The 26,411-nt window shown below is 50.8% G+C and overlaps 1 protein-coding gene across 1 annotated transcript in view; it reads left to right on the top strand.

Annotated features, from left to right (window-relative positions):
• The window catches only part of matn4 (matrilin 4), an 82,075-nt gene extending 67,972 nt beyond the window's left edge, over nucleotides 1–14,103 (top strand). The window contains exons 10-13 of the mRNA XM_038803716.1: nucleotides 3,126–3,539; nucleotides 7,684–7,836; nucleotides 10,292–10,396; nucleotides 13,717–14,103. Of these exons, the coding sequence (XP_038659644.1) occupies nucleotides 3,126–3,539; nucleotides 7,684–7,836; nucleotides 10,292–10,396; nucleotides 13,717–13,778 (734 nt within the window). The 3' untranslated portion in view covers nucleotides 13,779–14,103. The remainder of the gene's footprint in view (nucleotides 1–3,125; nucleotides 3,540–7,683; nucleotides 7,837–10,291; nucleotides 10,397–13,716) is intronic.
• The last annotated feature ends 12,308 nt before the right edge of the window (nucleotides 14,104–26,411 follow it).

Raw genomic sequence — 26,411 nt, 5'->3', positions numbered from 1 at the left:
CCCCGACTATACCCACCCCTGCCCACCGCGGATCAGCCCTCCACTGACTGGCGGCGCTGGACTGAGTCTGCAGACACCACGCTGAGTTCCCGACGGGTGAGACCACGAGACCGGGCGGGGATGGAGCATCGTGGGGTGGGCCTCAGCCAACGTCCGGAGGCCGTGGATATGGCGCACGCCGTACTCGTGGGCAGAGAATCGCAAAAGTGGCGGTGCCCCCGATTTCGGTGTCATCGGGGATTCTCCGCCCCGTGGACGAACACGATTTCGCCGTCGGGGATCGGAGAATCCAGCCCACTTTCTCCCGCTCTACTCTGTCAAAACTCCTCAGACCTTTGAACATCTCTATTAAGGGTGAGATTTGCTGGCCTCATGCTTCTCGACGGCGGAAGCAGCCCGCCATTGGGAAGGCGGTGGCACAGTGGTCTTGTCGCTAGACTAATAATCCTGAAACCAAGGACAATGATCTGGGGACCCAGGTTCAAATCCCACCAAGACAGGTGATGGAATTTAAACTCAATAAAAATCTGGTATTAAAAGTCTAATGGTGACCATGAAACCATTGTCGATTGTCGGAAAAACCCATCTGGTTCACTAATGTTTTTTAGGGAAGGAAATCTGCCGTCCTTACCTGGTCTGGCCCACATGTGACTCCAGATCCACAGTGATGTGGTTGACTTTTAACTGCCCCATCAAGGTTAATTAGGGGTGGGTAATAAATGCTGGCACAGTCTGCCACGCCAACGTCCCATGAACGAATTTAAAAAAGAATTAGCCGATGGCGGGATCTTCCAGGGTTTTCCATTGAACCCACCCCTTGCCACCAGGAAACCCATGGCGAGGGTGCACCTTCGGTGGGCCCAGAAGATCCCACCATTGCGAACAGCCGGAAGATCTCACCCGCAAAGTCACCACAACCTTCCCACTTTCTGTCATAATGAAAAGAACAGAAAATGCTGCAACTGCTCAGGAGGAATGAGGAGGGAAACACGGTTAATGCTTTGGGTCTGTGACATGTCAGCAGCTTCTCCAAACTCTAAAAATTCTCTACTACTGAAACCACTTAACCCTACTCATTTAAAATAAATGAGGAAGCCCGTGATTGGCAAACTGTATGTGTTTTCTTATTATTATAACCCTGAACCAGACCCTAACATTTGATAGGATACCGGATAGGAACTTCAATACTTGTGGAAGGATTCTTTGCTCCAGAAGTAATTTCATATGAAAATAGGGATATGGTTTAGCAAAACAAATTTTATGATCAAATTACTGTAAAATCACAAAAATATAGCTTACAATTACCAGCTAAACAATGCTTAACAATATAAAGAAACACTTTAACTTCTAACTGGTGTCTTATTTATCTGCAATCAAGCAAAGCCCATCACAGGTTTCAAAAAACACTTTTAAATAGAGTTAGCAAACACAGCTTATATGCCAATCTTTGGATAGAGACATGTTTGGAGAGACTGCTTGAAGAGAGAAAGAGATCCGGTCAGATTAATGCTGAATCTCTAGCAGCCTTCTACAGAAGCTGCTGTTCAGTTCACAACCAAAACAAAACAACTGACTGCCTGTTACAGCCCTGGCCCCTCCTCATTAATTATGTCATCCTCTTTCCACTCGAATCCCGTGATCTACTTGTTTAAACGCAAATGTCTTTAATTATCTACCCCTAGAAAATCCACAGAAATCATATCCAAAACTAATTAGGCCTCTCCTTGTAAACATATACAGGTTGGAAAGAAGGATGACCTCACTTTTACGACAGTTTAATTGCACATTTTGCAGTTACAAAATCTGGCTGTCTTTCTAACTAGGATACATCCACACCTTAACACAGGCTGTTAAAAACATTACTGCACAATATACATTAAGAAGTCTTACAACACCAGGTTAAGGTCCAACAGGCTTGTTTCAAACCACTAGCTTTCGGAACTCTGCTCCTTCCTCAGGTGAATGGCCGCTCCAAAAGCTAGTGATTCGAAACAAACCTGTTGGGACTTTAACCTACTGCTGTAAGACTTCTTACTGCGCCCACCCTAGTCCAACGCCAGCATGGCCACAATATACATGTAATACAAAGGGCATGATTCAAAGGTAGAAAAACTGAGTCCCATTTTGGGTACGTTTAACAACCCCGCTATCAAATGGGACTCTGTTCTTTTTTCTGGCCTCTGTCGGGAGCGCCCCACCAAGGCTGCACCTACCTTCATATCCTGCACTGTAGGAAGCGATCGGAGCGCCATTTTAAATGGCATCTCGATCTCCCCGATCTCTCCAACCCCACCCTGGCCTCCGGAACCCCCCAACACCCCAACTTACTTGTTAGGGGATCCCAAACAAGCATCCCCCCAACAAGCATCCCCCCCCCCCCCGCCCCTCCCTTATGGGGGGCGGCGGCAAATATCTCAAACTAGATCTCGCCGGTGAAAATTCCACTTTTGGCTGTTCGTGAGATTTAGGGGTCATTATGGGATTAACGCCCGTGGCTGACGGTGCCTGGAGCTTTGAATTCATTCAAGAATGATTTTAAAAGATTTTTGTTGGGCAAGGGAGTTGTGGGTTACGGGGACAGACAGGAAAGTGACACTGGGATGTCAGCCAGATTAGCCATAGTGTTATTGAATGGTGAAGCAGGCTCGAAGGGGCCTACTCGTGCTTCTATGTTCCTCCAGCACTCCCTCAGTACTGTACTGTCAGCATTGAAGTTCTGCTCAGGTCTCCAGAGTGAGACTGTGGAGTCTCATCCTTGTGACAGTGAGGAGAGACAGCTACACACTGAGCCACAGCTGGAGTGTAAGTTCATAAGATCCATGGTAGACAGCTGATCGCCTCTGTCATGTTACTCCAGCAATGAAGACAAAACGTTACCCAATCCAATTTGTACACACTATATTCCAGGAGGCTTTGTTGGTGGAAGCTCAGGAGAAGAAGCAGAACTTTCCTCTGCTTAATCTACAATATGCACACTTTGCCAGGGGAGAACTAATAATTGAGCTCCCAGCGGGTCCTCTGACTACACTAGGTGGTACCACTGAATCTTCCGAGTGATTCTTTCCCTCCCTATGTCCCCCACCACTTCTTAATTTTAATGCAGTTGCTTGTTTTTATTTTAATAGGATGCAGTAAGGCGAACATTGACTTGGTTTTTGTGATCGATGGGTCCAAAAGTGTGCGGCCTGAGAACTTTGAGCTGGTGAAGAAGTTTGTGAACAACATTGTGGACGCCTTGGACATCTCCAGTCAGGGCACCCGCGTCGGCCTGGTGCAATATTCCAGTAGTGTCCGCGCAGAGTTTCTGCTGGGCGAGCACACGGCCGCTGAGGTTCTGAAGAAGGCTGTGAATAACGTGGTGTACATGGAGAAAGGCACCATGACTGGACTCGCTCTCAAACACATGGTGGAGAACAGCTTTACTGCAGCAGGAGGAGCCAGGCCGGAGTCCGAGAACCTGCCCAGGGTGTGCGTCGTTTTCACTGACGGCCGTTCTCAAGACAGCATCTCCGAGTGGGCCAAAAAGGCCAAAGACGCCGGTGAGATATAGCCGAGATTTATGTGTGCACCCATCTGGAAAAGTATTTGGTTTGCATGCTAGAAGTTTCTATTCGTTTTTTCTGTCAAATTTTGTCTGATTACCCTCCACTGAAACATTCTGGGGTGTCACTCACACCAAATCCAGTTCCCCCGTGCTTGCAGACCTGCACTGACTCCCTGTCCAGCATAAGGTTATGGAATCTTTTACACCCATCTGGGAGTAGAGACGGGGCCTTGGCACAATGTCCTCTGTGAAAGATGGCACCTCAGAACAGCACTGAGGGTGTCAGCCACAATTCTAGGGTCCAAGTCTCTGGAATGGGACTCAAACCCATCAGCATCTGATTCAAAGTGCAGTGTGCTACCCACTGCGGGATAATTGGGAGCAGACATGAAAGACGGACAATCAGGAAAGACTTTTCCCAAAATTGCTGGATCAGGCAAACAAAGTGAAACTCGCCTGGTTAAACAGCACCCTGTGCAATTTCAAAGTGTTGGCGATGATCACACAACCTGCTGGAGGGGGCAGGGCCTAAACACAGCAGCAAAGCCGGATTCTGAGACCGGTGCATGTTTTTTAAAGGGCGCCCTGATCTCAAAGTTGTAATAAAGGCACCCCCCCCCCCCACCACCACGAAGATCACTATTGCCCCCCACCCCCCAGAGATCGGAACCCCCCCCCCCCCCCCCCTCCCACGACGGTCAAGGGGAACACCTTCACATGCAGAAGGGCAACCCCCACTACACAAAGATTGGCTGCGGGATTCTCCGCGGCGGGATCCTCCGCTTCACCAGCAGAGCGCCCACGCCCACGGGTTTCCCAATGGTGTGGGGGTGGCCCCATTGGCCAGCTGCGGGAACGGGGATTCCCACTGCCGGCAGGGACATGCCATGATGGAAAACAGGGCTGGCGGGATGGGGAATCCTGCCCTGGAGTTCTCACAACCCACAACAACCTGCGAGCATTTGGGTAACCCAACCTACCCCCCCCCCCCAACTCTGCCTGCATCTGGGCACTCCCACCAGCCCCCACTAGCACCACCCACCACCCGCAGCACCACACCACCCTCCCTCCCCCATCACTGGCATTGTCTCACTCTCCTCAATAGTGTCCACCCCCCCCCGTAATGCCAAAGCATGCACAGTGCCCCCTCCCCCAACAACCATCGGGCCATCTCTCCCACATAAGCGTAACCCAAAATTAGACTTCCCTGCCAACCTGGCCGTGCTAGTGTGCAAGGAGGCTGTGCCAGGGCAATGCCTAGCCATGTCCCTCACCACCTGGGGGCTAATCTCAACTCAGCGCCCCCAGCCTGGCCATCATGACTGGTTCTCGTTTATAGCCCTGTTGCCTCACGGCGCCGAGGTCCCAGGTTCAATCCCGGCTCTGGGTCGTTGTCCGTGTGGAGTTTGCACATTCTCCCCGTGTCTGCGTGGGTTTCACCCACACAACCCAAAGATGTGCAGGCTAGGTGGATTGGCCACGCTAAATTGCCCCTTAATTGGAAAAAAAATGAATTGGGTACTCTAAATTTATAATTTAAGAAATGACTGGTTCTCGATTTTGAAAACCAGGAGTGATTTGCACCGGCCTGTCGCTTCAGCACCGGGCGGGGGGGGGGGGTGGTGGTGGTGGTTAGATCCAGCGTGGGCGGATGTTACGCCACAAAGCCTTTTAGCAATTTGTAAATTTATTAAAATTCACGGAAATCAGGTTCACACCATGAATCATAATAAGAATCTTTATTAGTGTCACAAGGAGGCTGACATTAACACTGTGTAAACCTGATCACGTCACCGCCGGGGGGTAGGGTGGAGAGGGGGTTCAGTGGTGATACACTATCAATCCCGACGAGACGAGAGTAGAATGTGATCGAGGGTTTATCACACAGAGATGTGTGGCCTCCTACAGCAGCTGACAAAATGGCTGCTGTATGGAGTCCACACATATTTATACTCCGCCTACTGGGCGGAGCCAGCAGGCAGGGATCTACCCCCACACCTGCAGTACAGGGGCCTAACCGTAAAACCCATATATACAGTATAATACATCAGTGGTGACTACCACAAGTGGGGGGCGGGGGGGGGGGGGGGGGGCACGCGAGGCCGGGGTGGTTCTCAACCCCAGCTCTCACCTGAGAAAATCATACTATGGCCCTCTCGTGGGATTTATTGGCCATGACGGGATATGCGCCCGCGACGAACAAGCCCTCTAAATTTCGCCCAATCTTCTCTTCAGATGGGGGCGGTACATCAATGCAATTGTCTGACCCTAAGTTACTGGACATCTCGGTTTAATTTTAAACTGATCCTGCGGTTTACTTTTCTATGACCTCTGCCCTGACTGTTGACTCTCCTGAACCCTGACCCTTTCCCGCGCTGTCAATCGTAGGGACATGCAGACTCCACTGTCCTCATGTTTTGTCAGTCCTCCTCTGTGCAATATGTTTGGCAGTTCCATCGTGGTTACAAGGGTTTCGGAATAAAGAAAACCATCCTCAGCTTGGCACCAAAGGGTTAAAAATTGAACTTCCCACCGGAAGCTCGTAACGTGAGATCTGGCAGGGCCCAGGTACAGACTGGCTGTATCGGAAAAGAGGAGAGATTTCACAATGTACCGTGGGAATGGTTCCAGAGTCGATGCCACGTTTCTCCGTGACGTTTCAGTGGAATTCTGTGACCTTTTTGGGATGACCCAATCCAGTTCCAGCACAGCTGGTGGGTGATGGCCGGGGAATTTGCAGCTTAACGCTTTGGGATGTGGAGTCTGGTGTGGACCCAGGATCCAGAGTTGGAATTTTTAACCGCTGAATTACTAAGCCTGTTAACATCGGTCAGACAGATGGGGCTGGTGTGACTAATGAGAGTGTAACACGCAATATCATAAATCCTCAGCAGGTCAGGCAGAATCTATGGAGGGAGAAACTGAGTTAACGTTTCAAATCTGTTTCTCTTTCTGCACAGAAGCTGCCAGATCAGACAAGGATTTCCAGCATTTTATGTTTTTATGTTGAATTCCCAGCATCCGCAGTATTTCGCTTCTTGAGACAGTAAAGCTCGTTCTTCTGAACTGGGGCCCAGTTATAGAATCAGAGAATTATACAGTACATCGCCCCTCTGCTCTCCCTCTGAAAGAGCTCTCAACTGCTCCCTCTCCCCTGCTCTTTCCATGTTTCAATGGATAAATTGGTTTGAAAGTTACTGCGGAACCCGCTTGCACCATCTTTCCAGGCAGCACATTCATAACAACTCACACTGGAATTTTGGACTTTAAAGGAATTGAGTGATGTGCAGATAGTGCGAGAAGGGGGAGTTGAGGTAGAAAGTCGATCTTGAGGAAACAGGCTCGAGGGGCTGAATGGCCTATTCCTGTTCCAATGGTTTATGTTCTTGCATTCTGGGGCACAATGGAGAGAGACATTTGGGAAAACACACGGATGTAATTCGCAGCTATTGCAGTGTTTATTTTTGAGACTAAACCAGAGATCGATACAAGCAGACACACGCACTCACACTGAACCACATATGTATATGTGCGCAAGTGTGCATGCACACAATTACACACAGACACATACGCACATATACAAAACAGAGAGACACACACACATGCACTTCAGAGATGCACGTATAGACATGGACACAAGCACACAGACACGTGGATCTGCGCACAGACATGCACACACACTCACTGATACACAAGCATACAACTAAAAAGAAACATACCCACACATACCTCCACTTGTACACACAGGCAAAAGTTCAGAATCTTATGCACAAAGAGACACACACACGTGCACATGCATACACACATGTGCACACCCACACATGCATACCCACAATCACTCTCATTAGTCAGTGAATGGATTGTTGTTGCCTCAGTCTCTTTGTTTGTGCTTAGTGAGTGACCAATTCCCTATTGATGCTCCCCCTCGCAGGTATTACTATGTATGCTGTAGGTGTTGAAGCTATTGATGCTCTCCCTCGCAGGTATTACTATGTATGCTGTAGGTGTTGAAGCTATTGATGCTCTCCCTCGCAGGTATTACTATGTATGCTGTAGGTGTTGAAGCTATTGATGCTCTCCCTCGCAGGTATTACTATGTATGCTGTAGGTGTTGATGCTATTGATGCTCTCCCTCGCAGGTATTACTATGTATGCTGTAGGTGTCGGTAAGGCAGTGGAGGACGAACTGAGAGAAATTGCCTCGGATCCAGTGGACGAACACTTCTTCTACGCATCAGACTTCAGTGCCATCGATCAAATTGCTGAAAATCTAAAATTAAACATTTGTGAGGGTAAGTGAGTCAGTAACAAAACCACACAAACCTTTCGATCGTTGTGATTACATGGCGTGATGAACCAGTTAACCATTTCCTAACTACCACTTACTTTCCACCTTTGTGTCCATCAGGTCACCTGTTCAAGGTTAAAATGTTCGGAAAGAAAATGCTTGAACATTCTATTGGAGTGATAGTTTCACAGCACAAAGAGAGCCCCTTGGCCCATCATGTCCACGCCAGCCATCAAACCCCATCTATTCTAATCCCATTCTACTGCACTTGGCCCGCAGCCTGGTTTACAATAGCGTCTTAAGTGCTCATCTAAATACATCTTAAATATTGTGAGGGTTCCCACCTCTCCTACCCGTTCAGGCAATGAGTTCCAGATTCCAACCACCCTCTGGGTGAAAAGGTTTTTCTTCACATCCCCTCTAAACCTCCTGTCCCTTACCTTAAAATCTATACACCCTGGTTATTGACCCCTCCACTGAGTGGGAAAGGTTCCTTCCTATCCACCCTATCTATGTCCTTTATAATTTTATACACCTTAATCAGGTTTCCCCTTACCTTCTCTGCTGCAGGGGAAACAACCCCAGCCTATCCTGTCTTTCTTGACAGCTGAAACGCTCCAGCCAGGCAGCATCCTGGTGAATCTCCTCTGCTCCCTCTCCAGTACAATCAGATCCTTCCGATAGTGTGGTGACCAGAACTGTACACAGGACTCCAGCTAAGGTCTAACCAGTGTTTTATAAAGCTCCATCGTAACCTCCCTGCACTTATATTCAATGCCTCAGTTAATAAAGGCAGAAACCCCATAGACCTTCTTAACCACCTTATCTACATGTGCGATTGTCTTCAGAGATCTGTGAGCCTGCACACCAAGATCCTCTGATCCTCTGTACTTCCAAGGGTCTGACCATTCATTGTTTAGCCCCGTGTCTTGTTAGTCCTCCCAAAGTGCATTACCTTGCCCTTTCCAGGGTTAAATTCCATTTGCCGCTGGTCTGCCCGTCTAACCAGCCCGTCTATATCCTCCTGTAATCTAAGGCTTTCCTTCTCACTCTTTGCCACAAAACTGATTTTTGCCACTTTTGCGAACCTACTGATTGTACCCCCCCACATTCACGTCAAGATCATTATTATATGCTATAGACAGCAGGAGACCCAGCACCGATCCATGCGGAACGCCACTGGACACAGGCTTCTGGTCACGAAAACAACCTCTGACCGTTTAGTTTACTACTGAATCTGAACGAAACAGTCGGCCCTGTGCTCCGTCTGTCTCCTCCCCTCGCTGTCTCTTTCCTTTCTCCTGCCCACCCCTCCACTCTCTCCCTCTCTGAACACAGAAACCCCGACCAGGGACTTTCCCCGAGCGGGTTCAGCTCCTCCATCGTAGCTTTGTCGCAAGTACAGCGGAGGGGGGGGGGGGGGGGGGGGGAATGGGATTTACGTCTTACCCCCAGTGAAGTTACGGTTGACGGAGCTGCAGTGGCTCTGGGGGAAATTCCTGGATGGTGAACTCCATTCAATATCGGGGAAGGATTCGACCCCACTGACTCAAACTGCATGGGCGGAAGCCATTCGGCCCATTGTGTCAGTGTCAACTCTCCACATTTGTCCCGCAAGTTTCTCCTATTGAAGTATATATCCAAGTTGAGCTTGCCTCTTGCCACTTTCCCGACTTGATCATCCCCAGGTGCAGACACCAAAAAACTGAACAGGTTTACCAATTCGATCTAAATACAGGAATAACAGATTCAATACAGGACTGTATTTGTGAAAGGGGCAGCACGGTAGCATTGCGGATAGCACAATCGCTTCACAGCTCCAGGGTCCCAGGTTCGATTCCTGGCTTGGGTCACTGTCTGTGCGGAGTCTGCACATCCTCCCTGTGTGTGCGTGGGTTTCCTCCGGGTACTCCGGTTTCTTCCCACAGTCCAAAGATGTGCAGGTTAGGTGGATTGGCCACGCTAAATTGCCCTTAGTGTCCAAAATTGCCCTTAGTGTTGGGTGGGGTTACAGGGTTATGGGGATAGGGTGGAGGTGTTGACCTTGGGTGGGATGCTCTTTCCAGGAGCCGGTGCAGACTCGATGGGCCGAATAGCCTTCTTCTGCCCTGTAAATTCTATGTAAAAATCCTTCTGTTCACTCATTCTTTTTAAAGCCTTTTGAAGAAAACATTAAAGTGAGGCCCCCAGCTGCCCTCCTTTGGTGGGCCCCATTGGAAACAGAGCAGTGGAGTTATCCCCAGCATTGTGACAATATTTATCACTCACCCAACATCGGAAAAATAGGTTGCCCAGCCGTGAATACATTGCTATTTGTGGGATCTTGCTGTGCCGGAAATTCGCAGCCTCGTTTCCAACATCGCAGCTTGAAAAAAAGAACTTCACTGGCGGCAATGGGCTTTGGGGCGATCTGAGGTGGCGAAAGGTGCTACATAAATGCAACTGTTTCTTTCTTTCAGAGGAAGCCACTGGGCAGGAGACGGTTAAAGATCCATGCGCATGTGAAACTCTTGTAGCATTCCAACACGACACACTGTCGCTGCTAGAAGGATTCTCCCAAAAACATATCCTTTTCCCCGTGGAGTGACTACAGAAGGTGCTCTGGTGTGATTCCTGCTGCTGCGGCTATGTCTGGGATATCTGGACAAGCAGCAAAGCAGTAAAGTTAAGATGTGGGGCATTTAGTGGAGATGCAGATCAGGATCTCTCAGGTGGAACGTCTGCTATTTTATGTTTAATAACTGAGATTCAATTGTGACAATCAAGTGAAGCAGGATGTAACCAGGGTGCAGTAGAAGGAATGAACTAATTCAAGAAGGGTGGTTAGATATTGGCACGTTGAGGTTTTAAATGCCTTGAGGAGTGAATTGAGCAGGAGTTGAATCTTGCTGAAAAGAGACATGGGGCACGATGCTCCTGATCGGTGGCCTAGTGCTCCCTAGTCAGCGGGAAAACCATACTGATTCCCACTGATGTTCGGTGCGCTGAAGAGGCGCGATTCACAGCATGCAATGGGCAATCACTCTGCCCGCGTGAATCTCGCCGGATTCCCTATTCCCCAGGCGATGGATTCGCTGGAGACGGGAATCACCCCGTTAACCTGACTAGCTGGAGCAGTTTTTAAACGCTCGCCTCAGCACAGACTGTGGCTGCAGCCAAGTAGGTGGCTGACAGAAGACAGGCACCAAAGTTCCTCAACGCTGACATAGACACGATGCTGGACGCTGTGGGGGAGAGGAGGGACACCCTAATCCCCAGGGTGGGCCGAACACACCAGGCCAATGTCATGAACCAAGCCTGGGGGTGAGGTGGCAGATGCAGTAAGTGCCGGCCTGAACAAGATGGCCAAAATGCAATGCTGAAAGAAGATGAATGAGCTCCTTCAAGCTGCCAGGGTGAGTACCCACTGAGTAACCCACTCTCATTCCTAACCTCTGGCATATGACCCTTAAATATGACCCTTAACCTTTGCAACCCTTTAACACATCGCCAAACAGCATCTCCCCAGAACCCATCTGTACCGCAACCACCTCCTTTTTGGCTCGGCCCTTTGCCTACAGATGCCAACTGCTATAAAACTGCCCCCCCCCTGTAAACCTGGCCTGCTGGCAACATACAATGTTCTTTTTGTGCCCCCTACGTTAAGGTGCCCCCTACGTTAAGACCGACCATAACAGGAGGAAGCATGAGTAGACGGGCAGGTGTATTCCTAAGACACTGGTCCCCATCCCCTTTGAGGAGAGGGGGATGGAGCTTGTGGGGGAGGCTGAGGAGTGAATAGTGGCAGACGTAGAGGTCAGCATGCACAGAATTGAGATTCCAATGCAATTTTATCCAGATATTTCCAGTGAGCCTCTCATCTTCCGCAGCCTTGTCATTCCCTTGGCCCTTGTCTCCCAGGATCACCACCAGATGAGGCCAGATCGTCCGGGGTCAATGCCCCCCCCCCCCCCCCACCCCTCCCCCCCCCCCCCCCCCCCCCCCCCCCTCAGCTGACCCTGCAGAAAGGTCTAGGGAGGACACTGGCCTCCAGGCATTGCATCCACCAGCCCGGAGACTCCCGCCTCGGGTGGGACAGGTTAGCAGTCTGGCTCCTGGGTCACCCTCGGGTAAGCACCGCATATTAGGTGGAGTCGGGACCTCCTGAGGGAGTGGCCGGTCGGAGGCCTGCTCGACCCCAGGGAACAGCTGCCCCCAAGACAAATATCGAGCCTCTGGAAAAGGCTCCTTGCTACCCCTCAAAGTCCATGGTGCCCGGAACCCGTTTTCAAATACTTGCACCAAATCGCTCCCGCATGACTCCCGTCTGGAGGTGCAGGAGCAACACAGGCGGCCTTTGAATGGGGCTTCCAATGCTGACGAGCACTTTGCCTGCTCCAGCCGGCACGGGGCCGGAAACCCCTTCTGGATGGTGGGGTTAGCCGGGAGATTCAGGACAGGTCAAAGGGCACGGCGTGAATCCCGATTTTTAGCCCGACAGGGATTCAGTGTGCCATCGCAAATCCCGCTCTGAGCAGGTGGGGCCCCGGAGAATGCTGGCCACATTGTTGAAGCTTTTCATTTTTAACTCACCGGGACAAACACAAGAATGCCAAATTTCAAAGGATCACATCAAGTTATAACACAGGAGGTGGGTGTTGATTGGTTGGCGAGCCATTGTGAAATTTTCTATGCATGAAAATTAGGTTCTCACTCTTTGCGGGCGTGAACTCCGTGACATCACTGACGAGCGGCGGGGAAAATTGGGAATCACGATTCTCTCCGGATTTTCCACCTCTCTCCGGATTTTCCACCTGTGTTGGTGTTCTCTCTGATGACGAGCACGGGCTGAAATTCACCCCCTATTAATGGGTTTGGTGAGATAGGTGTAGAGAAAGTGTTTCCATTTTCAGGGGGGGTAAGAGGCCAAAACAAAGGGTCATAAAGGCAAGATGGTCATTCATAATCCAACAGCGAAATCAGGAAAAACCTCTTTCCCCAGAGAACGGTGAATGAATGATTCTCACAACTACACAAGAGTGCTTGATGCGATTAGCTGTATATTTTGTTATTCATTCAAGAGATGTGGGCTTCGCTGGCTAGACCAGCATTTAATGCCCATCCCTAATTGCCCTGGAGAAAGTGATGGTGAGCTGCTGCCTTGAACCGCTGCAGTCCCTGCAGTGTCGGCATGTGCATTGAAGGGGAAGGGTGAAAAGAACAGAGGGAAATGTTAGGGGCTGGTTTAGCAACGGGCTAAATCGCTGGCTTTTAAAGCAGATCAAGGCAGGCCAGCAGCATGGTTCAATTCCCGTACCAGCCTCCCCGAACAGGAGCCGGAATGTGGCGACTAGGGGCTTTTCACAGTAACTTAATTTGAAGCCTACTTGTGTCAATAAATGTTTTTCATTTCATTTCATTTCATTTCAAATGTTGATAGGGTTAGATGTAGGAAACAGGAGGCATGTATTAAGCAGTGATGGAACCATCAATTCACCAGACACGTGTTTCCGATATGAATCTAGGCTTTAATCGATTTACTTCAGAGCCAGCCTGTTACCCGTTCATGAACTCTTAGTGAACTCAGGCTGACTCTGGACAAGGGTATTTATACAGCTGCACTAGGGGGAGGAGTCGTGGGCGGAGCCAAGGGTGCAGCCCAGTGCAAGTTACTGAGTACTCCCAGAGCTACTCCCCCTAGTGGTAGGATAGCGCTACTGCGCTTACAAAGACAGTGTGAATTATCATATATACATATATATATTACATTCACCACAAGCAGAAACAGAGGCATGGGACAGATGGGCCAAATGGCCTGATTCTGGGCTATAAATTCTATACATTCCCAGAATTAACCCAGAGTTCCTCCCAACCACAACCTTGACTCTTCCTTGACCTTGAACACTGGCCCAGATGACGGGGAAGCTGGAAGATTTGGAAAACAGGTTGCCAAGATCAGTTAAATAAAATGCAAGCGGAAAACTCACCACCATCACCAGCCCGTCAGAGGTGTTCCTCCATCGCTAAAAGTTATTTTAGCTTTTTGTATTATTGTCTCATTTTCTGGGTGTTTTTTTTGTATAAAAAGAAAATGTTCATTTAGGATGCGTTTTTCCACTGCTTTGAACAGTCAAGGACCAGTCTTGCAAGATCATTTTACAAGATGTGTACCTTTCCATTTTTTATGTTACGTACTCGCATGCAATAAGCGCTCCCAATATTTTGTTCAAAAACATAGGCATGTAAAACTGCACACTACTCAAAAAGAAATAATTAAAGTGCGTCGCATGACCACGGGCGGCGGTGAATCATTGACTGAAGGTAACGGAAACGTCAGTGGGTGGCGACCACAAGCTTACCTTCTAGACGGTGAAATCTCTGTCCAGCTGAAGGTTAATTCAACGACAGCAATATGCATTTAAATAGCGCTTCTAATGTAGTAAAAATTCAATGTGATCAGAAGCAGGAGTTGGCGATTTGGCCCCTCAAACCTGCTCTGACATTCAACAAAATCAAGGCTGATCTTCTACCTCTACTCCACCTTCAGGCACTATTCCCACATCCCTTGATTCCCTTAGCCATCCAAAAATCTATTCACCTCCATTCTGAATATGTTCAACAGCTGAACAGCCACAAAATTCCAAAGATTCCAAACCATCCGAGTGAAGAAACATCTCCACAGGTCAGGACAGAATGGCCGACCCCGTGTTCTTGAAACTCATAGAATCATAGAAACTACAGTGCAGAAGGAGGCCATTCGGGCCATCGAATCTGCACCGGCCCTTGGAAAGAGCAGCCTACCCAAGGTCAACACCTCCATCCTAACCCCATAACCCAGCAACCCCACCCAACCTTTTTTCGGACACGAAGGGCAATTTAGCATGGCCAATCCACCTAACCTGCACTTCTTTGGACTGTGGGAGGAAACCGGAGCTGCCGGACGAAGCCCACGCAGACATGGGGAGAACGTGCAGACTCCTCACAGACAGTGACCCAAGCCGGGAATCGAACCTGGGACCCTGAAGCTGTGAAGCAACTGTGCTTTCTTTTTATAAATTTAGAGTACCCAATTCATTTTTTCCAATTAAGGGGCAATTTAGCGTGGTCTATCCACCTACCCTGCACATCGTTAGGTTGTGGGGGTGAAACCCATGCAAACACAGGGAGAATGTGCAAACTCCACACGGACAGTGATCCAGAGCCGGGATCGAACCTGGGACCTCAGTGCCATGAGGCAGCAGTGCTAACCCTGTCTACCTGCCAAGCCCCTTAAGAAATTTATGTGCTTCAAGAAAATCACCTCCCATTGTTCAAAACTCTAGGTATTGTTGGCCTAGTCTACTCCCCTCATAAGATAACCTCCTTATCACGAATGAGTCTGTAAAACCTTTGAACCTTTGGGTGCACTCACTCTAAGGCAAGTGCATCCTTTCTGAGGTAAGGAGAGGGAATCTGTAAAGGGATGAAGGGTCTGTGTCTGAAACATTGGCTGCTCCCTCAGGGTGGCCACAGGCCTACTATGCAGGTTTTGCTTCTATAGTTTTCAGATACACAGTGGGCACCATTTTATATTGAGTGTGTGGGGTATGTTGGATATATGGGGACAGGTTGAGAGGGTAGGGTTATCTAACATTGGGCAAAAATGGCCAACAAATCGAATTGCCCACCCATTACACAGCGTAGATTCTGATTGCCATTGACATGCACCGATGGGACAATCGGGTGGACCACCGTACAATTGGCAGCCAATTGGATGTCTGCCATTTTAGGCTGCCAACAAGTGTTTGAATTGTCCGTGTACAATGTAAAATGGACGGAAGGATCCAGTGACAGAAATTTTTTTAAAATCGTAAATCTAAGATGGGGCTTACTATAACTTTTTTGATTAACAAAGACAATTTATTTCATTAAATAAAAACATGTGCAATAAACTAAACGATGTTTTATCCCATTGACCATCTCATCGGTTACATGTTCAGGTGCACGCTGGAGCCATTTTCCATTGATTATTTGTAGCCGTTTGTGTTTTTCCAAGCTTGAAGCATCACTTTCAAAGAGGTTCTCAGGTAGGTGTGTGTGTGTGCATGTGCATGCTTTTATGAGTCTTGGACAGATGGCTCAACTCTGATGCTCGCTGTTGTATACACAGAATATGTGATGAGTCGGACTCGGTGATTCAGTTTCAACACACTTAAATATGAAATGCTGGACAAGCCATCATTTCACATTGTGATTTCTCTGTGAAACAACGTGCAAAGCATGCGTGTGTGGCGAAACTTGTGACAAAGTTAATAGTCTACCTGCTTGCCCACCTGGCCTTAGAGATGCTCTGGAACCTCTTCACTCTGCAACATCAAAATGGCAAAAAACTTGTTTGACTGCATTGACAACGTGGTGGACCATATCTCACACATCCCAAAACAGCATGGACTTCTTCCAGCGCTAATTCCCAGCCATTCACATGGTACCTGGGGGATCCATCACAAAGTTCCACTTAACGCAATTTTCAAGGCAATTCTCCTGATCGAGAGTTTATTGTAGTTTACATCTCACATCTATGCAGAGAACACTGGTTTCTATGGCTTTATTCACGCCGATTTAAAATGTCTACTCCATGCTTCTGTTTACTTTTCTCGGACTCCACATCCAGGCATAACCAAACGAGCATGGTAAGCATCAATTGTAAAGAGGCTCACACAAACAAACACTGAACAATTGAACGCCACATTCGCCATGGTTTATTGTCCGCCAGGACTCACTGGTGGGAGTATTATCCACTCAGTCTGCATTCACAGGAAGGGAGGGGGAAAACCCTGGAAAAAAATGGCAAGGAAAATCAAGAAAGGACATCCTGTAGAATTGGGCATTGGAATTGTCATGCTTGTATGTGATGGTAGAAATGTCAGACATAATTAAAACACATTAATTCATCAGTGCATGTGTAATTATACAAACCATAATATATTTTGGATGAAAAATAATTTTCATTTTGGGGGGCAGAGAATTCCTCATAATTCCAAGTCATTTTTTGCAAAGTCAAATTTGAATCATCAGACTTCAAATCAAGAGAATTCAAAGAATGCAACTTATACTCAAACCTAGTTGTGATTCAGACGTCAAGTCCGAGCATGAGAAAAAGGCGGGTTAATGTCAAGCCTTAAAATCCCGAGGGAAAACCTAAACATCTTTCGCTACTTGGCACCCAAGGCAGAACATTCCCTGTCTCAGCTTCACCTGGAGGTCAGGAGCCTGCACTGTGTTGAGAAATAGTCACAATGTGATTCCCACCAGAGCAGAATAGCAGTCAGGCTGTTAAAGCTGGAAGGCCAGTCAGAAAGAAGCCATCTTGAAATCTGCTGCAAGGTGTGCTGGGAGGTAAATGAGAGAGAGGGTGCTGCAAAACATTCAAAACAAGAGCACTCTACCGAGGCCCAATCTTCCGCCCCATCCCCGTAACCCCGCACATTGACCATGCCCAATCCACCTACCCTGCACATCTTTGGAGCGTGGGAGGAAACCGGAGCGCCCGGAGGAAACCCACGCACACACGGGGAGAACGTGCAGACTCCGCACAGGCAGTCCCCCAAGGCTGGAATCGAATCCAGGTCCCTTTCGCTGCGAAGCAACAGTGCTAGCCACTGTGCCGCCCATGCCGTATTCCTGCGGAGCACCATGCCCCCCCTGCCCCTCCCGCTATGCTAGCTGGCAGTGCTACACTCTGTGCCCACCCACCTCTATTCCCTGTTCCGGGGACTGGAAATCCAATCTCCAGTTTCTGCGTCAAGCAGCTCCCGGTCAGTGTTAACCCTGTTAGTGAATAGTGAAACCCTCTCTACCGTGTCTCACGGGGCTCGCTGTGACAGGACAGTGGCATCCGCCATCACTGAGCATATTCAGGGTGATGCTACTTTATTGTCTCATTTCTCAGTGAGGAGAAGGTAGTGGTAGTGTCACTGGACTAGTGACCCAGAGATCCAGGCTAATTCTCTGGGGACACAGATCCAATCCCGGTAGGTGTTGGAATTTAAATTCAATTAATGAATCAATTAATCATGGATTGAAGGCTCGTCTCAAATCATGAAAACATCATCCATCGTCTAATTCTTTCCCTGACTAATGTCCTTGAGGGGCTGTGATGTGGATTCACCTGAGGAAGGAGCAGTGCTCCGAAAGGTCGTGTTTGAAACAAACCTGTTGGACTTTAACCTGGTGTTGTAAGACTTCTTACTTGAGGGGCTGGTTAGCTCAGGTGGCTAGAGCTTAGTTCTAATAACTGCAAGGTCGTGCGTTCTATCCCCTGTCTTAAAACAATCACGGCGCCTGTTCAATTCCAACACCGCGGGGGACGGTTTCGAATAAGGCGTCACAATCCTGTGGCATCACAGACTCCGCATTCGTCAAAAATAGGAATGTCCTTGAGGGAAGGAAACCTGCATCCCTCACCTGGACTGGTCTACCTGTGTCTCCAGCCCTACAACAATGTGATTGACTCTGAACTACCTTCAAAGGGCAATTAGGGATGGGCATCAAATGCTCATCTTGTCAATGATGCTCACGTTTCACGAAAGACTAAATAAGACTTCAATGGGACAGCCTGTCAGCGGACGTGGGTGAATGGGCACCCCGGGATGCCAGCTGCAATGGCTGACCGCGCAGACAGCCTCCTGTCACTGTCGGGGAACAGGGAGGAATTTGCTCCAATTCGGCAGAGGCTCCGAACCTGCCCTGTTGTATGGCAGACCGAGAGATACCGCCATGTTCCACCACTTCCACCCCACACCTGATTCTTGGAAATTTGTTGGAGGGACACGTTTGATTCAAATTTGGAAAACTGGAGTCACGTTAGCTGGCTGGGCATTCCGATATCATGGCAGGACGCACTCCGCTACTTCTGCCGCTTACACCCTTGCACTTACCCTAGTCAAGGGTGGCACGGTGGCACAGTTAGCACTGCTGTCTCACAGCGCCAGGGACTGTGTTCAATTCCAGCCTTGGGTGACTGGAGTTTGTACGTTCTCCCGTGCCTGCTCCGGATTCCTCCCACAGTCCAAGATGTGCAGGTTAGGTGGATTGGTCATGCTAAAATTACCCCTTAGTGTTCAAAGCTGTGCAGGTTAGGTGGATTGGCCATGCTAAAATTGCCCCTTGGTGTTCAAAGCTGTGCAGGTTAGGTGAATTGGCCAAGCTAAAATTGCCCCTTGGTGTTCAGATGTGCAGGTTAGGTGGGCTTACGGAATGGGGCGGGGAGTTGGGCCTGGGTAAGGAGCTCCTTCAGAGGGTTGGTGCAGAATCGATGGGCTGGATGGCCTCCTTTTGCACTGTAGGGATTCTATGAAGACAACAAGCGCACAATCTGTGTCACATTCAGGTGTTGGAAGCCACGTGCATACCCTCAGCAAAGTGCTTTCTCCAGCAAATCTACTAATACGAATTTCACACCGCATATTTTGGCAAATTCTCTTAAAACACTTTTGTTCCCCAGTTATAAAAACATTGGCTGTTTGACCGACTGTCAGGAATCCTGCAACCTCCAGGAATGTCCAAGCAGAGTTGCCAACTCCACCTCTCAGGCATTCCCTCTCACGTGCCAGTCTGAAATGCTCCCAAGACTGAAGAACAGTGAACCTTCTTGTTGTGAATCCTCTTCACTGAACCTGGGCAGCGAGATGGACCTGTCCACAGCAGCACCAGTCTCTGTTTCGTCGGCTGGCCTGTAACATGTTTCCTCCTCTGCGGTGTTCGCGATCCAAAGTTTCACAAAGTTTTACTTTTCTCTGTGGTTTGGCAAACAACTAAAGAAGGAATTGATTCCCCTGGCACGGGGTGAAGTGAGCGTTTTACACATTACAATGGAACAATAACGTTGCTTTCTGTAGACTTGCACAGTTTTATTAAAGGCCAGAGACCCAGTCACATTGAAGTGATGATCTCACCGGGTTCCCAAAGATTGTGGGGGTGAAATTACACCAGGTTAATCGGACAGAAAAGAGGTGCAAAGAAGTCCAATTTAGGGTGTTTACCTCTCTTGTTTACAGTGCCAGAAACACATCTGACATTCTCTTGATACGCGCACTGTTTCGGCATCCCCGGGGACACCTCAAACAGGTTTTAGGCACCTTAAATATACCGAAAAGATGCACCTTTCAGGACCCACCTCCGGAAATCCATAGGGTGGGATTCTCCAATTTCTGGTGTGCCCCCCCCCCCCCCCCCCCCCGGATTCTCTGTCTCGCCAGCCGGCCAATGGGGTTTCCCATTTGTGGCAGTCCCGCGCCATCGGGAAATCCCCGGGCTGCCGGCGCAACAGAGAATCCCGACAGCGGAGAATCCCGACAGCGGAGAATCCCGACAGCGGAGAATCCCGACAGCGGAGAATCCCGACAGCGGAGAACCCCGACAGCGGAGAATCCAGCCCCTGGTATCACAGAATAGAATCACAGAACCCCTCTGTGCAAAGGAAGGCTATCAGGTCTGCACAAATCCTCTTTTTTTTATAAAAATAATTTTTATTCAAATTTTTCGACAACAAATTTTCTCCCAACAGTAAAGAAAACAAGGTGTAGAACTAAACAGAAAGAGAAATCCACCCCCCCCCCCCCCCAGTACAAAGCAATACATTAATAACTTAATAACAATACAAAAAAGAAGAAAATAGCAAACACACCGTCGCAAAAACAAACCCCCTTAACAAACCCCGAACCCACCCCCCCTTACCCACCCCCCGGGCTGCTGCTGAGATTGACCACCGTCTAACCCTCCGCCAGGAAATCGAGAAAGGGCTGCCACCGCCAGAAGAACCCTTGTACCGACCCCCTCAGGGCAAACTTAACCTTCTCCAGCCTGATGAACCCGGCCATGTCATTGATCCAGGCCTCCGGGCTCGGGGGCTTTGCATCCCTCCACTGTAAGAGAATCCTACGCCGGGCTATTAGAGACGCAAAGGCCAGGGTACCGGCCTCTCTCACCTCCTGCACTCCCGGCTCCGATGCTACCCCAAAGATCGCGAGCCCCCAGCCCGGCTCCACCCTGGACCCGACCACCTTGGACAAAGTCCACGCCACCCCCTTCCAAAACCCCTCCAACGCCGGACATGCCCAGAACATGTGGGTGTGGTTCGCCGGGCCTCCTAAACACCTCCCACACCTGTCCTCTCCCCCAAAGAACCGGCTCATCCTGGCCCCCGTCATGTGCGCCCTATGCTGCCCCTACAGCTGAATTAAGCTGTGCCGTGCGCAAGAAGAGGGCGAGTTCACCCTCCCCAGGGCGTCCGCCCACATCCCATCGTCGATCTCTTCCCCTAGCTCTTCCTCCCACTTTGCTTTCAGCTCCTCCACCGAGGCCTCCTCCTCTTCCTGCATCACCTGATAAATTGCCGAGATCCTACCCTCACCGACCCAGGTCCCCGAGAGCACCCTATCCCGCACCCCACTAGGCGGCAGCAGCGGGAAATCCGCCACCTGCCACTTAACAAATGCCCTAATCTGCATATACCTGAAAGCATTCCCAGGGGGAAGGCCCCACTTCCCCTTCAACTCCTCTAAAGTCGCAAATTTCCCATCGAGGAAAAGGTCCCCCATCCGCCTGATGCCTGCCCTATGCCAACTCAAGAACCCACCATCTATTCTCCCTGGTGCAAACCGGTGATTGCCCCGTATCGGAGCCCACACTGAGGCCTTCACTTCCCCCCTATGCCGCCTCCACTGCCCCCAAATTTTGAGGGACGCCACGACTACTGGACTCGTAGAATATCTTGCCGGGGGGAGTGGAAGCGGGGCCGTCACTAATGCCTCCAAACTCGTACCCACACAGGACGCCACCTCCAACCCCTTCCATGCGACACCCTCCCCCTCCATCACCCACCTACAAATCATTGCCATGTTTGCAGCCCAGTAATACCCACACAGGTTGGGCAACGCCAAACCGCCTGCCTCCCTTCTTCGCTCCAGGAATACCCTCCTCACTCTCGGGGTCTTCCGCGCCCACACGAAACTCAGAATACTCTTATTCACCCTCTTTAAAAAAGCCTTAGGAATCAGTATGGGGAGGCACTGGAAAAGAAACAAAAACCTCAGGGGCACCGTCATCTTAATTAACTGGACCCTACCCGCCAAAGAGAGTGGCAGCGCGTCCCACCTCCCAAACTCCTCCTCCATCTGTTCCACCAGCCTCGAAAAGTTTAGCCTGTGCAGGGCCCCCCAGCTCCGAGCTATCTGGACCCCAAGATATCTAAAGCTCCTCTCCGCCCTTTTCAACAGCAGCTCTCCTATCTCCCTTTCCTGGTCCCCCAGGTGCAGCACAAACAGCTCACTTTTCCCCACGTTGACCTTGTAGCCCGAAAAATCCCCAAACTCCCCAAGTATCCTCAACACCTCTGGCACCTCCCCAGCCGGATCCGCGATGTACATCGACAACCGGTGCTCCCCCCCACCCCCGCACAATCCCCCTCCAGTTCTTCAAATCCCTCAGCGCCATGGCCAAGGGCTCAATCGCTAACGCGAAGAGCAGGGGAGACAAGGGGCACCCCTGCCTCGTCCCCCGGGAAAGCCGAAAGTCCTCCGACCTCCTCCCATTCGTCACCACACTTTCCCTGTCTGCATGCTCCCCAGCGCCTCCATCAGCTCCTCCAGCTCAATTTGGGCCCCCAGACCCTCCACCCGCTCATCCTCTACTCTTGGGAACTCCAGCTTATCCAGAAAGAGGTCCATCCCACCCACCTCCCTCGGGGGGCACCGCCCGGTACAGCCCCTCGTAAAAGGATCTGAACACCCCATTAATGTCCCTGCCACTCCGCACCAAGTTCCCTCCTGCATCTGTGACTCCCCCTATCTGTCCCGCTGCCTCCCGCTTCCGGAGCTGGTGGGCCAGCATCCGACTTGCCTTCTCCCCATACTCATATACCGCCGCCTGCGCCCTCCTCCACTGCGCCTCCGCCTTCCGGGTGGTCAGTATATCAAACTCCGCTTGGAGACTGCGACGCTTCCTCATAAGCCTCTCCTCCGGGACATCCGCATACCTCCTGTCCACCCTTACCATTTCTTCCACCAGCCTCTCCCTCTCCCCCCTCTCCCTGTGCGCCCGAATGGATATCAGCTCCCCTCTAACCACCGCCTTCAGCGCTTCCCAGACCACCCCAACTTGCACCTCCCCGTTATCGTTGGCTTCCAGATACCCCTCTATACCCATACGGACCCCCCCACATACTTCCTCCTCTGCTCGAAGCCCCACATCTAACCCCCACAGCGGGCGCTGATCCTTCCCCTCCCCCAGCTCCAGGTCCACCGAATGCGGAGCATGGTCAGATATGGCTATCGCCAAATACCCCGCCCCCACCACTCTCGGGATTAGCGCCCGGCTGAGAACAAAAATGTCAATCCGGGAATAAGCCTTGTGGACATGGGAGAAATAGGAGAACTCCCTATCCCTGGCTTCAAAAACCTCCAAGGGTCTACCCCTCCCATCTGATCCATGAACCCCCTCAGCACCGAGGCCGCCGCCGGCCTCTTACCCGTCCTAGACTTCGAACGATCCAGAGCCGGATCCAACACAGTATTAAAGTCCCCTCCTAAGATCAAACCCCCCATCTCCAGGTCCGGGATCCGGCTCAACATTCGCCGCATGAAGCCCGCATCTTCCCAGTTGGGGCGTACACATTGACCAGAACCACCCGCTCCCCCTGAAGTCTACCACTCACCATTACGTATCTACCTGCACTGTCCGCCACCACATTCGACGCAACAAACGACAAGCTCTTGCCAACTAAGATCGCCACCCCTCGATTCTTCACATCAAGCCCCGAGTGAAACACCTGCCCCACCCAGCCTCTTCTCAGCCTCACCTGATCCGCCACCTTAAGGTGCGTCTCCTGGAGCATAACCACGTCCGCTCCCAGCCCCTTCAGGTGTGCCAAGACCCGGGACCGCTTCACCGGTCCATTCAGTCCCCTCACGTTCCATGTGACCAGCCGAATCTGGGGGGTCTTCCCCCTCCCTCTGCGCTGGTCAGCCATAGCTCTCCCTCGGCTCACCATGTGCCCGCAGAACCCGCCAGGCCCATTCCCCACGATGGCAGACCCCCCCCCCACCTCCCCCTTCACCAGCCGTTCCCCTACGGCCCCTGCAGCAGCAACTCGGTATGCCCCCCCTACTCCCCCCCCCCCCCCCCCGAGACCCCCCCCCTACAAGCTAGGGCACCCACTAGCTGCGTAACCCCTTCCATTGTACTTCCGTAAGTCAGCCGACTCCTGCTGACCCCGGCTGCTCCCACCATCCCATCGACTCCCCCCCCCGATGCAACACAACCACCATTCCCCCCTCCCAGTGCCGGCACCGCCCACTACTCCTCCAGCGCGGGAAGAAAACCCGCGCTTCCATCCCAAACCCCGTCCCCCCGACCCAACACGCGGGAAAAAGACGGGCACATGACCCAGCGGGACCGCGAACAGCTCCCCAACCCTCCACCAGTGAAAAAACGAAAAAGCACCCCAATAAATAAATAACAGCCCCAAAAAGCGAAAAAGCAGAACAGCAAAAAGGCAACATCAAACACAGCCAATAAAAACAAAAGGATACCAAGGAGGACAGAGCCTCCGGGCTATGTACATCATTCCCCAGCCCCCCAGTCCTCAGTTCGAGTCCAGCTTCTCTGCCTGGACAAAGGCCCAGGCCTCCTCCGGAGAATCAAAGTAGAGCTGGCGGTCCTTGTAAGTGACCCAGAGGCGAGCCGGCTGTAACAGGCCAAACTTCACCCCCTTCCTGTGAAGCACTCCCTTCGCCCGATTGAAACAGGCCCTTCTCTTCGCCACCTCCGCGCTCCAGTCCTGATAGATCCTGATCTCTGCATTCTCCCACTTGCTGCTCCTTTCCTTCTTCGCCCATCTCAGCACGCACTCACGGTCAACGAAGCGGTGAAAGCGGACCAGCACCGCCCTAGGCGGCTCATTCAGCCTGGGCTTCCTCAACAGCACTCGATGGGCCCCCTCCAGCAACAAGGGTCCTTGGAACGACCCCGCGCCCATTAACGAGTTCAGCATCACAACCACGTAGGCCCCCAAATCGGAACTTTCCAGCCCCTCTGGGAGACCCAGAATCCGCAGGTTCTTCCGACGGGAGTGGTTCTCCATCTCCTCCATCCTTGCCAGCCATTTCTTGTGAAGCGCCTCGTGCGACTCCACCTTTACTGCCAGGCCCAGGAGTTCGTCCTCGCTCTCCGAGGCCTTTTGCTGTAGCTCTCGGATCTCCGCACCCTGAGCCGCCTGAGTCGCCATGAGCTTGTCCAGCGAGGCCTTAAACGGTTCCAGGATCTCAGCCTTCAGCTCTCTGAAGCAGCGATGGAGCATCTCCTGCGCCCACTGCTGCCGCGCTGCCGGTTCCCTGCCTGCCGCCATCTTGTTTTTCCTGCCTCGCACCTTTCTCTGCTCCAAAGCCGATTTTTTGACCGCTCCGCTCCTGGTCCAGTCCATCCACCGGCAGATAAGCACAGTGGATGTGTTCCCACCCAGGGAAAAGTCCAACCAGCAACGCTGCGGGCCCTTAAAAGAGCCCAAAAGACCAAAAATAGCGGGAGCTACTGAATGTGCGGCTTAGCTCCGCATCGCCGCAACCGGAAGTCCTGCACAAATCCTCTTAAAGAGCACCCTACGCAGGCCCAGTCTGTCACAACCCTTTGGACACATGGGGCAATTTATCATGGCCAATCCACCTAACCTGCACATCTTTGGACTGTGGGAGGAAACCGGAGCACCCGGAGGAAACCCACGCACACACGGGGAGGAAGTGCAAATTCCACATAGACAGTCACCCGAGGCGGGAATTGAACCCGGGTCCCTGGTACTGTGAGGCAGCAGTGCTAATCACCATGTCACCGTTTATAAATTGGTTTGCCATGAACTAGCGTGAGGCCTGCTGAATTTAGGGATGTTGGATCTTCGTGCGGCCGAACCCATGGGATGATGATCCTTAAAGGTGCCATTGGAGGAGGCCACAGAAAGTGTATGTGGTTCAACAAGAGGCTTCCTTTGTGGAGCCAGGAGGGGCAAGAGTTATCCAACTTCTATGATAATGAGTCCATGTCCCACAACGGCAAGTCAATTAGTCATTTGCACTTGACACCAGGAAAACTAAATATATGACAGGATTTCACAGCATAAAAATAGGCCATTCGGCCCAAATATTCCATGCTCGTCTTTCAACTCCACGTTAACCTCCTTCGTCCAACTCTATCAGTATAACTATCCGTTCTGTTCTCCTTCCTGTTTTTATCATCCTTCCTCCTCAATGTATCTACATTATTTGTCCCCGGTATTCATTCCTGTAGTGAGTTCTTCATCCTTCCTTTTTATTCTTACATGGATGTGAGCATCACTGACAGAGCCAGCATTTGTGATCCATCCCCAAGTGCCCTTGAGAACGTGGTGAAGGCCCACCTTCTAGAACCGCTACAGTCCATGTGGCGTACATACACCCACAGTGCTGTTAGGGAGGGAGTTCCAGTAATTTGGTCTGTGACAATGAAGACGCACTGATATAATTCCAAGGCGGATGGTGCGTGGTTTGTAGGGGACCTTGCAGGTGGTGGTGTTCCCATGCATCTTCTCCCTTTGTC

Source organism: Scyliorhinus canicula, chromosome 7 (genome assembly GCF_902713615.1).
Source record: "Scyliorhinus canicula chromosome 7, sScyCan1.1, whole genome shotgun sequence".
Classification (NCBI taxonomy): domain Eukaryota; kingdom Metazoa; phylum Chordata; class Chondrichthyes; order Carcharhiniformes; family Scyliorhinidae; genus Scyliorhinus; species Scyliorhinus canicula.
The sequence above is the reverse complement of the archived record's forward strand: the minus strand, read 5'-3'. Positions and strand labels throughout refer to the sequence as shown.